Below are 14,708 nucleotides of genomic sequence, written 5' to 3' on the forward strand. Positions count from 1 at the left end.
TGGCAACTAGGGAAAATTTATTTGTACATCATCAGATTACTTTCACAAACTTTCATTCATAATACATGAGTATGTTATGCCTGGTGTTTAAGTATACATCAGACTTCTAGTGAAGTGGACTTGTATTTTCTAAATATAATTTTTGTTTTACAATAAAGAATTTTACTGTATCATTTGACATATACTAAGATATGCATTTTCACTAGTAGTATTACCAGATTTTGACAAATTTCTAATACAGCATTCTGGTACAGAAACGGTGCTTGGTTTTTTGGAAGTTTAATACAATTGGTTCTCAAAAGTTAGTGTTTTGAAACAAATGAGAGAGAATTTACATCCAAAGCCAAGCTGAAGGTATCTCATTAGTGTGGCCTGTAAAAAGAAATTGGTTTCGCTCTACCTACCTACTGTACTTCTTATAATGACTTAAACGATGGAAACAAAATATATGTGGTTTTGTCTGGTTTTCCATAATAAACATGAAGATGTTTGCAGATTCCTCCCTACAGTGTATTCTGATACTTGAATTCAGACTATTTTTTGCTGCCAGTTTGTCTTAGGGTTTTGTTTAATGGAGCCTTTCCTTGTGCGCTTTGGGCATGCAGTGTGTGATCGGTCTAACGTGAGCCTGGATGCAGACCGAACTCTGCCTGCAGAGTGCCACCACTCTTGCAGTGACTTGAAGTATTCATGATTTAGGTTAGAAGCTCCTTTCTGCCCTGTGCCAAGTTAGGTAAAGATTAATGTCAGAAATAGTCTTGAACTGGTGGGCTGCTAGTATTTTAATATTTAGATGGATAATGATAATTCTTTGTCTGTGGATCCTGCAATCTGATTGGCAGAAACGTGGTCCTTAACTAACAGGTAAAGCCCAAATGTGAATCATGGCCTCATTTTTAGCCAGTCAGATCCTTCATCCCAAGCGTGTTCCTCCTGCCCATGGACGGGGAGCTAGACCTCTGGCCACCAGCCGCACGCTCCTTCCTTCCCTACTGCCACAGTGTCATGGGGAGGGAGCTGTGGGTCTAACGCTGAAACAAAATACAGCCAGAACATAGAAGGGATGTGCCTGATTTATATTTTTATTCTAGGTAAACTTTTAGAAATGCCAAATACTGTTCGAGGAGCATGTGCTGTGGTAAAGATGAGAAGGAAGACCAGTCTGTCTGTGTGACCTGAGGTCTAGTTCCCTAAGTCAATGAACTTGTCATGACTTCCATCTTCTGCCATGGAGAAAGGAATGTTCCATTTTCAAAAAGACTCTATTTTGAGTGTTGTATATAATTTCTGAAGCACTTTGTTGTCAAAAATAAAAAAAAAGTCTGTCTTACTCCATCTCTCAAGCATACTGTTTTAACAGCAATAATGATTCATGTGTTGGCCATCTCTGAAGGATTGCCTAAAATGCCAATTCTTGCTTTCTTGGCTGTGACGCTTTATTTCCTCTTGTGAGCTTTTATGTGCAAAAGACCAACAAATGGGTCACCGTTGCTTAAATGACTTGTCATTCATTTTGCATCCTGCATGTAGTATTTCTGAAAAAGTAATGGCGCTTTGTTGTGCAGAAGTTTGTTCCAGTGATTTTGTTTGATAATTACAAGGAACTCTGACTGTTAGTCATTTATAACATTGTTTAATTTAATTTTATTTCCAAAAGTAGATGTTGAAAACTAGTTTCCCATTTAAATATATGTTCTTAATTTTGTATTTCAATGGCTGAAAAGTTGTAAGATCCAGGCGCATTTTTCTGTGAAATCTACGTGAAACCACGTTTGTTCTCTCGCTTTTTTTTGAGAGGCTGAGCAGTATTAAGTTAGTTGCCCTGTACTACTAATACACCTACTTGCCGAGCCCTAGTCTATACTGCCAATAGTTTAAAAGAGGGGAAAAAAAGGAAAAAAAAGGTGTCTTGGAGCCTGTTAACTTAAAGTCCTTTCGAAAGCCAAATAAGACCCCCAAATAGTTTTGATTTATCCAGATTACTTAACAGCATTACCATCCACTAAACTGACAAAGAACAACATTTGGTAGCCCCAACTGTTCTTTGCAACTGAGATTATAAGATTCCATTCAGGAAAGCACTTAAGCATATGCTTAAATTGCTTTGCTTTGTTGGTGCCCTGTAGCATAACAAAACTAAGGGGGAATGGGTTTGACCACAACCTCTTCCTTTGTTTGATCTGCCTGTGTTAGGATCAGTCCAAAACTACACAGGCAGGCCACTACATATTATTCCACATAAGTGCTTTATTAACTGCATGTGGTGTGAATTAAATTAGTCTAGCTTTGTGTAATTTGGCTCGGTTTCACTCACCAGCTGAAAACACAGGTAAATCATCTCTCAGTAAAAATAACTGCACCGCTGTTCATCTCTACCTTAGCTGGGAGATCAGACCCCATTAGTTGATGAAAAGACAGGCATAAGCCACAGAAGCTCAAAATCTGGACTGTATCCATCTAGCAGTAGTCATTACCAGGCACTTCAGAAAAATGTAACCCAAAGTGAGCTGCTTAGAAATCTGTAACTTCATTAGAAATCAGTTTATATTCTGGAATACTAGGGTTTTGCAAGGCAGTGGGAGAGGGAAAGCGGTTCATGACAGTGTCGTGGTATTTATTCAGGACTATTGCAAGTATCTTTCTCTGTAACAAGAGAGTAAAGTAATGGGCAGGAGTCCTTACTATGATAGGTATTTGCTTTCTATTGTGTTCTCTATATATTATCATTTCATTTATGTCTTGTGTATTAGTTTCTATGTATCCTTTGAATGAGCCAGTTTATTATGGAAATTTTGACTATTTAGTTTTGTTTCCTGCAGAAAATATTGCAGCTACTACCTGAGAGGATTTTTTATCGATGGCATTTTCGCAGTATAGGTAAGAAGGAATGGTTTAAAAACATTCTAGTACAAATAACATCAATGTTTTCTGTAGTCGCTTCCCTGGTTCTGCAAGTCCTGTTAACCACAGAATCCCCTAGTATTGCCTGTACACAAATAGTACTTACACATGAAACTTGCAGCTGAAAATTCTCGAAGCAAATGGAAAATCTTTTTACCTGCTGTAACAGCTTTCTGTGTCCCTTGTTTTGTGTGGCTTTGGTTGCCTGCTTAATTTTTATTTTGCATGAATGCTCTTTAAATTTTTATGTTCTTTGATTTACCTGGGTCCTCTTCCCTTTTTTCTCTTTCATGTGCTAGAAGCTATCAAGATGATGTGGGTTATAAACCAACACACCTTTTTCTAATTAGGTCTCCCTTTGTATTCACAGACTAATGTCAAAAAATTAAGATTGAGGAGGGTTGTAGAATCTGTATGTGACTCTCTTGCAAATTTGCATTATGATAGTCTTTTGCAAGTGATCATATACGAGATGCCCATACAAATCCGTAGTACTAAATATTGCTCTTTGCCTCTTCCTGGAAGTTTATTCTGTAGAACTTATGCTGTGAATAGGTGGCTGTTTGGTAGTTGAGCACAGGCTGTGCTAAACTGAATACAAACCATCGGACTGCTGCAGTGAACAGGAGCTTAATTTCTTCTGTGATATTCCTGTATTCTCTGTGCAGTTCAGTTCATTAATATTTGTGAAACACACAGTTGTCACACTGTTTGTGGAAATTAAATGAGGAATTTCTGATTTAGAGCTGGGATAGTGAAGGAAAGAGATTAAGGACAAATATAAACTTTTTAGTAGTTTTTATTGATCAATTTTTATTTCAATGAGTGGTCCACAATTTTGTTGGCCTTTATAAATGGAATTATGAATACACAGTATTTCTGCAAGTTTAGCCCCAGCTATCTTTTACTGATCCTCATATAATGGAGGATTTGCCAAGCATCACATTAGAATATGACATTGGCCATGACAGACACAAGATACCTATGGATGGCACTCACTTGGGCAAACCAAGAGACTATCTGTTCTTTCCCCACACTTCTACGGCATTTGCTGTACGTATTCAGGCTTCTGGAGCAAGAGAAAGAATAGGAGCAGTCCAGCAGAGAGGAGTCTTGGAGTTAGTAAAGCTTTGCTTTTTTTTTTTTTTTTTTTCTTAGTCTCCTGTTCATTCTACATGTTTTGTGGGGCAGGTGTTCTGCAGAAAAAGGCTTCATAAGCACAGAACTGAAGATTGTATTGCAACACGTGCATAAAAAAAGAGCAAAATAAAGTTGCCAACTTAGTTAAGGCACGCACTTGCAGTACTTGGCTTAAAGCACTTCATGTTCTTCTGCTATAGTTTTTTCTCTTAAGCATAAACATAATAGATATCTAACAGGCTTGGTTTAGTCACTCATGAACTTTGGAAATCTAAATTAGAAAAGCAGGATTAATTTTTTTGAACAACTGTCATGTTCTTTAGAGGTGTTCATATAGGACTTTCAACTAGATTTTAGAATTAGATTTGAACATTAGTGCGATGGGGCAAAAAAGTTGTATTGTCTTTAGTTTGAAGACAGTTAACTTTTTAATGATTTAAATATTCCCTGTGGCCTACAGTGCATATATAGTGAATGTTTTGATCTTGTGATCATGTAGAGGAATCTGAAAGCAAAATTTATTCCTCTCCTTTTTTGACCAGGTTGAATAAAGCTAGAGTTAAATGAACGCAGAAATATTGCAAGGTGAAATACATTTATTTTGATAGTCAAAGCACCCTGAAATCCAATGGAGTACTTTAACTTGATAATTTCCTCTGAATTAAATATCTCTGATTCTCATCACTACTTTGAAAATGCTGCTTCTGAGTGCTACCAAAGTGGTCACAACATTTTGTTTTGCTGTTTGTTAAAGTAAATGTTATGACACTTTGGGGGGGTTATATTTCTTCTAAGTAGTACTTTTTTGTTGTTGTTTAGTTTGGTTTCCAGCACTATTTCATCATCTGCCATGTTTTTCATCAGAACAATGAATTTGCTGTTGCAGAAGAAATAATGAGTGGAAGTTAAAGGTCAAGGAAAGGGCTGTTGTCACATTTCCAGTTAGTACTGACAAAAATAAAAGGAGACATCTGCTTGACCACTTTACTACCATTTCATCTGAATTAGTCCAGAACAAATTGGTTTTAGTTAGTTGTTTTATAGCTAAGATATTCTTTATATTTATGCTTCTCTTGAATAGTCATATTTGGATAACTTTTTAGCTCTGTCCAATAAATAAGCTACAAAATTTGGTGGTACAATTATTTACAGCTGTACTTTGTGATTTGCTTTTTGCTTAACATTCACATGCATTAATATGTATTTGCTGTGTATGTTAATAATGTCCATTTAATACTGTGAAATGGTGAGATCTTGAGGGAGGGATCACATTTAAGGAATGTACCTAATTCACAAATCTAGGAGAAATAACAGCTGAGAGCTACATCATGTTATTTTTCTCAGAATTGGATTAAAAAAATTTTTTTACCTGAAGCATTTGATGTATAATCTCTCTCTGGTTTTAAGGTCAGACATGTGAAGCTAAGGGCAGTTAGCCTGGTATTTCTAAAACCAGAGTCAAAATAGTTTGTAATATTAATAGTTGTGTTTTATAGACATGAATGTGGTATAGATTGCTAGCATCGTTTTCTTATCATTATTGTCAATATTGGTGTATTTGAAAGCATTAATCCTACAAGTTGGACTTTTTGATTTCTCCAAATCTAGTTAAGTAAAAATTTCCCCTAGATATATTATTTTTAATGAAAATAATATGAGAAATTGTCACCTGACTAAAATCAAAGTACCTCACTGTAAAGATACATTATATTTAATCTTGTAACACCGATGATGATGATGATTGTAATTTGATTCACTTTGGGTTTTCTCACACCAGCGTTTTCTTTTTCTTAAACACCAGCATAGTAGCCACATAGTAAATGGCATTAAACTAGCGTTTTCTGTAGTATTTTTAAAAAAAAACATTCTGGTGGAAAGTGACCATCTTAGTATCTGATACATGCCTATTTAATTTTTCTAATCCAGGGTCGATTCTGAAGAAACTTTTGCACACTGGAAATTCTCTCAAGGTATTTCTCTGTGATGATGTATTCGTACTTCTTTTCACTTCAATTCTTGTGAAGCATATTACTTCATAATTTTCTGATATCAGTGTTTTTCAGATTGTTAGGCTTTGTAATTCTATTTATTCAACTTTTAATAATAAATTTTGTTATTTTAATCCTAGATTATGTTTATGTTTATCTTCTTCAGTCATTTTGCTGTTCTAATGACTTTTGTAAACTTACCTGGAGAAGGTATCAATATATTTTGCTTAATACTTTATTTTTTCAGATCTCTCTAGCGCTAAGTATACTGTATTAAGCGTGTTGGTTTCTTGTTCGCCAAAGAGTTTTAAATCCGTTTTTCTTTTTCTAAATATATTGCTAAAATTAAAATTGTGTCTTGTTAATAAAAAAATAAGTAAACAAACTTAGTAAACTTACTAAATACCCTACCTTGGGTGGTTTTGTTGCATCTTAGTTTTCATGAGGATCTTCTGATCCCAGTGATGCTAAGGACAATATCTTGCTTTGACCTCTGTGGGGCAAAGATTTCAGACTTTGTAGGGCACAAAGTATTGGCAGCTCCCTGGTTGTGCATTACACTTGCTGTTGTACTTCCAGAGCCCCTTTTAAGATTGAGTCTTGAGACTAGCCAAGATGCATTTGGCCCCAGGAGCCTCTGAAGTTGGAGTGGTAATGCTGTCTCCTTGGAGTGCCACCGCCTTGGGTACAGGTTGCTTCCACCCTTCTCTGCTCATGATTAAATTAATAATGTGACTGCTCTTGGTATGATGGAAAGACTCACTAGCACATAGCTGGGATGAAAGTACTTGTCCTGCATTTTCTTAACTATTTAACTGTGTTACTGTACTTACAAATCTGTTTTATTATCTTTTTTTCTACAAAATCATCCCCTTGTAGATAAGATGTGAAGGAATCCGACTGTTTCTTCTTTGGCTTCAAGCGCTTCAGACTAATTGTGCGGAAGAGCAGATATTAATATTTGCATGCCTTGTGCCTGGCTTCCCACCCATTATGTCCTCACGAGGTCCCTGTACACTAGATAACCTCATTAGTCCTCCTAATTCGCCAGACGGTGAGTAAATGAACACAATTTCCATGATGAGCGTATTGTCTCCCCGTTCCACCGAGGTCTTTGTAGAGCTATAGAGTTTCTTGTGGGGAAGATGTCACGTGGATGATACTATTTGTCTTTATAATTGAGATGTACTGAATTTGTCGAGCTATTGTATTTGTTGCAGCTGTATAGCCTTCTGATCTTGTCATTCTGAATTCAGAACAGTTGGGTTTTGCTGGTGTTTGCTTTGGTTTCTTTTTCAATTGAGATGCAGCTATATGAACATGTTCTTGCAAAATAAGCAGGTGTGTAGGTTTACAGTTTATTTGTTAATCTGCAGCAATTGCTTGTGTTAACCCTTCCAAACTGCAGTAAATCAGAGGTTGGTGCCATCTTTGATTTACGCGATAGGACTTGGGGAAATAACGGGAAGCCCAAGCAGTTACTGGGCTTCGACTTTGTACAACTTGGTAGCGCATTAATGATTATTTTCAAATTAATCTTTTATAGAAAATATCTTTTATTTAACTATTCTCAGGTTTTCTATGGTTAAAATTTTTTTTTTTTTTTTTTTTTAGCTAAGATTTTTCCAGAAGAAATAACCCCACTTTTGCCAGCTGTCTCTGGAGAGAAAATCGCTGAAGACCAAACCTGCTATTTTCTTCAGCTACTGTTAAAATACATGGTAATTCAGGTGCGGAGGATATGTTTTTAACTATTCGTATTTGGAGGAATGTACTTGTGGTAGAAAATTAAGTCTACACTGTATCTATATGGAGCTGGTTTTGCCCCTCCTGAGGAAGAAGCTGTCTTCTGCACTTTCTTGTTCTTGTTTTTATAAGGAAAATCATCCCAAAGGTATTTCTTTGTGCCTTTTTTGGTGAAAATAAGAAGCTTTTCACGCTTGTGGTAAGAATTAATGAACGTTACCCAAACTTGCAAGATAACAGCCTATTTTATGTGCTTGTTGTCGCATTTAGAAAATTGATATGGGGTAAAGATGCAATTTGTTCTCTTTGGACACATACATAGCTGAGAAGACATGTAAAGGACCACTGGAGAAAGAAATAAAAGAAGAGATGGTTTCTGAGATTTTTTTAAAAGGATGCAAGTAACATGCACATCAAAAATTTTAATTAGAAATAGATCAGATTAATATGTACAGGAAAGAAATTAAGATAATGTATGTATTTAAAAAGTACAAATTAAGCAACATTTTAAATAAAGTGGAAGCTGTATAGACAATCAACATTAAAGAACTCAGTATTAAAAAAAGATAAAAGACAATTAAATACTTTGAGATACTTTTTTTTTTTTTTTTTTGCATCAAAACGCAAGACCAAAATGATAATTTGGAAGGGGTTTTGTCATCTTGAATAAATGTTTTATTTTGAAAAGTGGCTGTATAAAATGATCACCTTCCTGCATGGCGCTCTGTCTTACGTATCAGAGTCTCACAACACTTCAGTTAAAATATTTTCACTGTTCTTTTTATACGCTTATTACATGTTTGGGATCTGAAAAAACTGACTACATTATAAATCTAATTGCACTGTGGTTCATCAACATTCATTTATTTGTGTTGCTTGGTAGAGGGGAGCACAGTTGGGCAGTAACCTTGCTACAGAAAAGAGGTAAGATTAAAATAATCTGGTGCAAGCGCAGAATGATCACTCGGAGCCAGAACGCAGAGCAAATCTGCATCTTCAAGAAAATTTATGTCTGTGACTGGGTAGAATTTAGCATGAGTCAGTTTATTTGCATAACAAATAAAATGATACAAAAACTCAGTAGTCCTTGTTTCCAAGCTCTACATGTGTATTTTGCAAAAGTAGGATATTGCAAATTCTACAACTTTTAGAGACTGGAAAAAGATCTAGTACAGATTACAGTATGAAAATGTGTTTAAATAAATCTCATGTGACTGATGTAAACAAGTCAGTTTTTCTTTAACTTAATAAATCATCATCTTGGATATAGATTCAGTGAACTTGTTATCTGCTATATACAGTTGGACAGGCTTTTCGAAGAGCTTTTACTGAAAAAAAGTTGAAGAATCCTGTAGTCTTTTGGTGTTGCTTAAAAAAAAAAAAAAAAAGGGGGTGGGCCTGAATTTAAAGTATATGTCAAAAGAGAAACACTTTTAGTGCTCACTTGCATTTCACAAAAAGAGAAGTGATGTAAGAGACTAAAACCCAGGTAGGTTTAAGTCATCAGTGGAAAATGTGCTTCATTGTAGAGATGTCTACTTTTACCTTTCTTTGAAATTGCACTGGATTTTCTTATAGACATAAAGAAAATGCACCTGTATTGGTGGCATGCAGCTTATTCCAAATTGAAGGTGTTTTAATATGAAAAGAGCAACTCTGTCAAAATTCGGCACAGTATTCCAAGGAATTGTAGTTCAAAACTGTTGGTGAATAGCAACTTGAAAGTATGTGTATGACTTCCGTGTGGATCTATGCAAGAACGGAAGAGTACTTTTAAAAATAAACTTAGATGTCAGCCTCTCCCTTGTCAGTGGAAATTACTTGTGCCTTGAGTCAAATTTTGCAGAGGAGTATGGCATATGTGTGTGCAACCACATGAGCATTGAGTATGTTTCTGATCAAAAATATATTTGTGATAAAAGTGTAGCCTAGAGTAACTTTGTCTAAATTTACAGGTAAGAAGCAAATCTGTGAAAAACATAAATATGGCATTTTCTGTGCTTCACTGCATTAGAACAGCACAAACACGCTGATTCCTAATGAACTTGCTTTCTTTGATATGCTAAAGCCCACATGACAATATCTCATATTCTTACTGCAGTTTGTAAAGTTTTCTGGGACAGTGTTAATTTTTTATCTCTTGTTATCTTTTGTATTCAATGTGGAATCGTTGTCAGTGTAACACATTAACTTAAAGCTTTTTGTTTGTTTCTCTAACTCTATAACAAAGGCTGCAAGCTTAGAGTGGAAGAATAAGGAGAACCAAGACACTGGTTTTAAGTTTCTCTTTACCTTGTTTAGAAAATACTATCTTCCTCACTTGTTTCCATCTTTTACAAAGCTAACCAACCTCTACAAACCTGTTCTTGGTAAGTAGTGAATTTTGTCTTTTAAGTAGAAAAGGAAATAATGGTGACTGTTCTCAGTAGCTTCTCTGTTACCTGCTGGCTTATCACTACGATTCTGTTGAATGAGGATTTTTCCTCCCTTCCTTGTTTTTCAGCTGTGTACAAGTGATTTTCCCCTAAATCTAAGCATCTGATTGAATTATGACCCAACCTATCTCCCTTCGCAGTCTTCCGCTTCTTCCCATGTGTTTTCTTTCTTGTATTTCAGCTTGTGCAGTACTCTGTGCACCCAAGTTAACTTCTCTTTCCAATACGCTAAGTATCCTTTGTCGTCTTAATCTTTGCACTACTGAGTGTTCCAGCGCTATCTTCTCTTTCTCACTGTACTTTTTATAAGCTTCACAGAGTTTATTAATAAATTAATTTATATTGTAGTAGGAGTAGTTCTTTGTTTCAGATTTTGACCTTCATTTTGCAGCCCTTCTCTTTTGCTTTCTTTTGTTTTGCGTGATACCAATTATAACCTTCAGGAAAGGTCTGTGCTCTTATGTTCTTTTCTTTAAGAGTAATAAAATTATGATAGAATATAAGTATTAATATAATAAAAGCAGTCAGTCATTGCATCTGTTATTTTGTGTGGAGAAAATGTTGTTGGTGACATGTTCAATACATTTAACCAGAGTCTGGAAGCAATTACAGTTTTTTAAGGTTAGTTTTTCTTTATCTTCTCTTTTTATCTCACCAGATATTCCTGATATAAGACCAAGACCAGTATACATTACTGCAACACGAAACAATGAAAATGTCTATAGCACAAAAATCCCATATATGGCAGCTCGAGTTGTTTTTATTAAGTGGCTTGTTACTTTCTTTCTTGAAAAGAAATACTTAACTGCTGTTCAGAATACAAAAAATGGAGGAGAAATGCTCCCTAAAATTATTCAGGTGTGCTTTTAAGTTTACCTCTTTTTTTCTTATGTACATGCTAACCTTGCAAATGATCACAATGCAAGAAAGAAATGCTACTCCTAAGTGAATAAATGGTGTATTTGATTATTTGATTTTTTTTTTTTCTGTGATGGAGGGAGTCTCTGAGGGAAACCCTTTAGTAATTTACTAGAAATTTTTTTTCCTTGTAGCTGTATGCCTTACTGGCTTCATCAGTATTATGTTTAGACTTTTGGAATTTAATCTGTAAACTGTCAAACTTATTTGTGCCATGGACCATTTCCCAGCAACATCAAAGGCTGCTTTCTTTTCCTCTTGATTATAGCAGCTGTTTCCAATGAGATATTAAAAAAATATTTCACTTTCAAATTGCTGGTTGAGACTTCTGTAGGATTAGGGACTTCACAATGAATTTTACAGAAATAGATGCTCTTTCTTTTAAGATAGTCTCCAGCTTCCTGTTAACAATTTAGGATCAATGTCAACTTATATTCTTCTCTTGAATAGTAGGTCAGTGTCAAATCTGTATTCAGCGGAAAAGCATACATTAACTATTATGGCAGAACTGTATATTTTCATGTCAGTTGTTTTTGGAGTTCTTCATTGTAGAAGTTTGAAGCCCTCAACCAGCTAAGTGTAGCTTGCTTACTGAAAGTGCTTGATCTTTTCTTTCTCATTGGAAATTCCACCTTTTGTATAAACTGCTGTGCCATTCCAACAGACATAACCTGGAAAAATAATTTTTTTCTTCTCACTGGATTTTATAGACAGCTGACACCAAATAAATATTCAGGTTGCATAAAGGTATTGCTGCCATCAAAACAGAAACTGGTCAAAAGTTACCACTTAGCTGAAGCTGTGTGCCAGCTTTTGGCACATGCTGACTTCTTAGTGGTTTTGAAGCTCACTGACTGTAGCCAGTGTCTCGCGAGTGTGGCTGAATATTACCAAAAAAGTTCATTGTGAAAAGCAGCAGAGATGTTATTGCTGCTCAGTTACTGCTCACTTGGTTGAACAGGGGCAGCCTTATTAATGTAGACATGAAGCAGAACTGCATTTGGGCAATGCTTTGAGTTAGTGTAAGTTGGAGTTCTTTTTGTGGTAACTCAAAAGCAGTTTTGTAGTCCTCTGTCTTCTCCTGACTGAATCATTTTAGCTGGACATGGTTCAAGATGTTGCAAAATACACGTAAAGCCAGAACAAAACCTGACAAAGAGTTGTCAGGAATAATAATGTGCAAGAGTATGAGCTGTATATAGTGGTATGATCCATCTCTTCCCAAAAATGAAGGGACTTGGGGATTCTTCTCCACTGTGTCTGTTCGCTACTTCCACCACTGCACCCGTCTCTCTTTTTTTGTCTTATGGCGTGGACAAGTCAGCTGTTCTGGGCTGGGGGGACCCGTATGAAGTGTACATCATGCACAGTATAAGACCAAATTCCTTCTTGGATCAAGTAGTAGACTGAAAATTACACTTCTTGACTGCTGGGATCCCAGTGTGTTGTGTGAAAAAGAGCACTAGTATCTTGAGTTCTGCATAAGTACTCCAGATTTTTCTTGTACACTATTTCAGTTATTTAATTAAGCCTGCATTTTCTTCTGTGTAGACTGTTGGTGTTGTAAACCAAGATAAAAATGCAGAGCTGGAAACCAGTATGTCTTATGCAAGCGAGCAGGAGAGAAGCCACTCTAACAGCAGCACCTTGTCTGACAGAAGGCTCAGCAATTCCAGCCTCTGCAGCATTGAAGAGCAGCACCGGACTGTCTATGAGATGGTGCAGAGAATCCTCTTATCCACTCGAGGATATGTTAACTTTGTTAATGAGGTGTTTCGACAAGTAAGTATGTATGTTTAGTTGCTATTGTATATATATATTTTTTTTTAAAGGAAATGTCATGGTTATGAGAAAGAACACTGTGAAGGCTGTTAGTCAGATAACTGGTCAAACTTGATGCTAATCACGCCAGCACCCTTTTAGTTTGGAGTCCTTCCTAGGTCTAGTTTTAACGATAAAATTATGAAATTTTTATAAGAACTGAAGCTTGTTGCTGATGCCAGACGGCAACGTATCCCATTTGAATGGGCCACTTTATTTGTTCTTGGTATTGTGATGTAATTTAAAGGTGCATAAAGAGTTATTGGCTTGCAAATTTATTATTTGAATTAGTAAGATTCTTGTTCCTGTAATCAATGTCAGTATTTAATGTCTGTTTGAACATAGATTGCTTCTACTAGTATTTTTTTATTAATTTGACATCTTTTCAATTGTTTGGGATAAAACTACATGTGGACCTACTGGAGAGTCCCTTTTTTTTTTTTTGTCTGGTACCAAGGTAGCAATTGGTTGAAGCAGCTGTTCCAGGTCACATAGATGTGCAGAAGATACTCTCCAGCGGCTGAGTGAGCACACATGCTTTATTATGAAGTATCTTGTGTGGCATGGTTTAGGAGCTCCTTGCTCCACTGCCTTTCAGTGGGATGGATGGCATTTTGACCGGCAGGAGTACGTCTGTGTATGTTAAGAACTGCTGTGGCATGCTGCCCTCTCCTGGTGTTTGTTCAGAGTATGTAAGGTTAGACCAGCTTCCATGGAACAAAGGCTAGCATGATGCAGTACTTTTTATTTTTATTAAATATGATCAGTGTTTAGTAATTGAAACAGATAATGGTGTTTGGATCCTTTTTGTGTTTATCTCTCACTTACAGGAATCTCACTAGTCACTGTGAATCTCCTTTTTTTTTTTTTCTTTCTCTACTTTTTTTTTCTTTTTCCGTTCTACCCTACTTCTTCGTCTTTCTGAAAGCATTCTGTGTAGTGCCCATTCATCCCACTGATGAGCTGCTGTTTCTCTAATATTCTAGCAGGTGGCTTCTGGCTTTTTCAGTTTCTGCATCCTTAATAACTTGACAGTGTCTGAGAAGACCTTTTCAGAAATTTCACATACACTTGTTATATGGCATATTTAAACTTGCTTTTGTTAACCCTTCAATTTTTGTTGCAATCAGCTGTTGGATGTTGAACTTCGTGCTGACTAGAGACAAGGAAATGTACATGACGCAAAGATATTCCCCAACATGAGCAAGATATTTTTGTAACAGTTTTGCAGCTAAACTGGTTATGTGAAAATATACTATGAGTGACTGAGTTGTCTGAAGTGCAATGCTATAGTTTTTGGCCCTGTTAATCATGGAGAGTGGGTAATCTAGTTGGAAGGACCTCTTTTTTAGTATGAAAAATGTATTTTCATCTCCTTCAGTGGTTTTGTAATATAATGCATATTGATATCAAATTTTTTTTGTTGGCAAAATACGCTTTTTTGTACCAGATGACATTTTCAGACATTGATTTCCGTGCTTGTTCACTGCAGTGCAAAGGTCTTCTGTCACTGTATTTTCTTCAGTTTCCTCAGGCCTCCAGAAATGTGGGGAAGCAGCCAGTGTAGCTTTTGTAAGCTTTCATACGGGACATCTTCACAGAGTGATTCCCAAATATCGAGACATTGAGTAGCATGTTGAAAATAAATTCATTGTGTTGATTTCCAAAACTGTAGTGAGAAAGGATCAAATGCCAGCTACTGTTATCCTCATCGCAACTTACTGTCTTGTCTCTACCTACACTTGCTGAAATGGCATTT

General features: G+C 36.1%; 1 protein-coding gene across 9 annotated transcripts in view; it reads left to right on the top strand.

The window, feature by feature from the left end:
* The window catches only part of RALGAPA2 (Ral GTPase activating protein catalytic subunit alpha 2), a 134,946-nt gene that overhangs the window by 17,524 nt on the left and 102,714 nt on the right, over positions 1-14,708 (top strand). For 8 of the 9 annotated variants that reach the window (XR_011325495.1, XR_011325497.1, XR_011325496.1 and 5 more), the window contains exons 4-10: positions 2,820-2,877; positions 5,968-6,011; positions 6,909-7,083; positions 7,644-7,759; positions 10,006-10,144; positions 10,869-11,068; positions 12,680-12,910. Coding sequence is in view for 5 of the 9 variants with exons in the window: in XM_069787769.1 (XP_069643870.1) it covers positions 2,820-2,877; positions 5,968-6,011; positions 6,909-7,083; positions 7,644-7,759; positions 10,006-10,144; positions 10,869-11,068; positions 12,680-12,910 (963 nt within the window). In the remaining 4 variants the exon portion in view is untranslated. The remainder of the gene's footprint in view (positions 1-2,819; positions 2,878-5,967; positions 6,012-6,908; positions 7,084-7,643; positions 7,760-10,005; positions 10,145-10,868; positions 11,069-12,679; positions 12,911-14,708) is intronic. The other variant, XM_069787773.1, reaches the window with a different exon arrangement.

Source organism: Haliaeetus albicilla, chromosome 7 (assembly GCF_947461875.1).
Source record: "Haliaeetus albicilla chromosome 7, bHalAlb1.1, whole genome shotgun sequence".
Classification (NCBI taxonomy): domain Eukaryota; kingdom Metazoa; phylum Chordata; class Aves; order Accipitriformes; family Accipitridae; genus Haliaeetus; species Haliaeetus albicilla.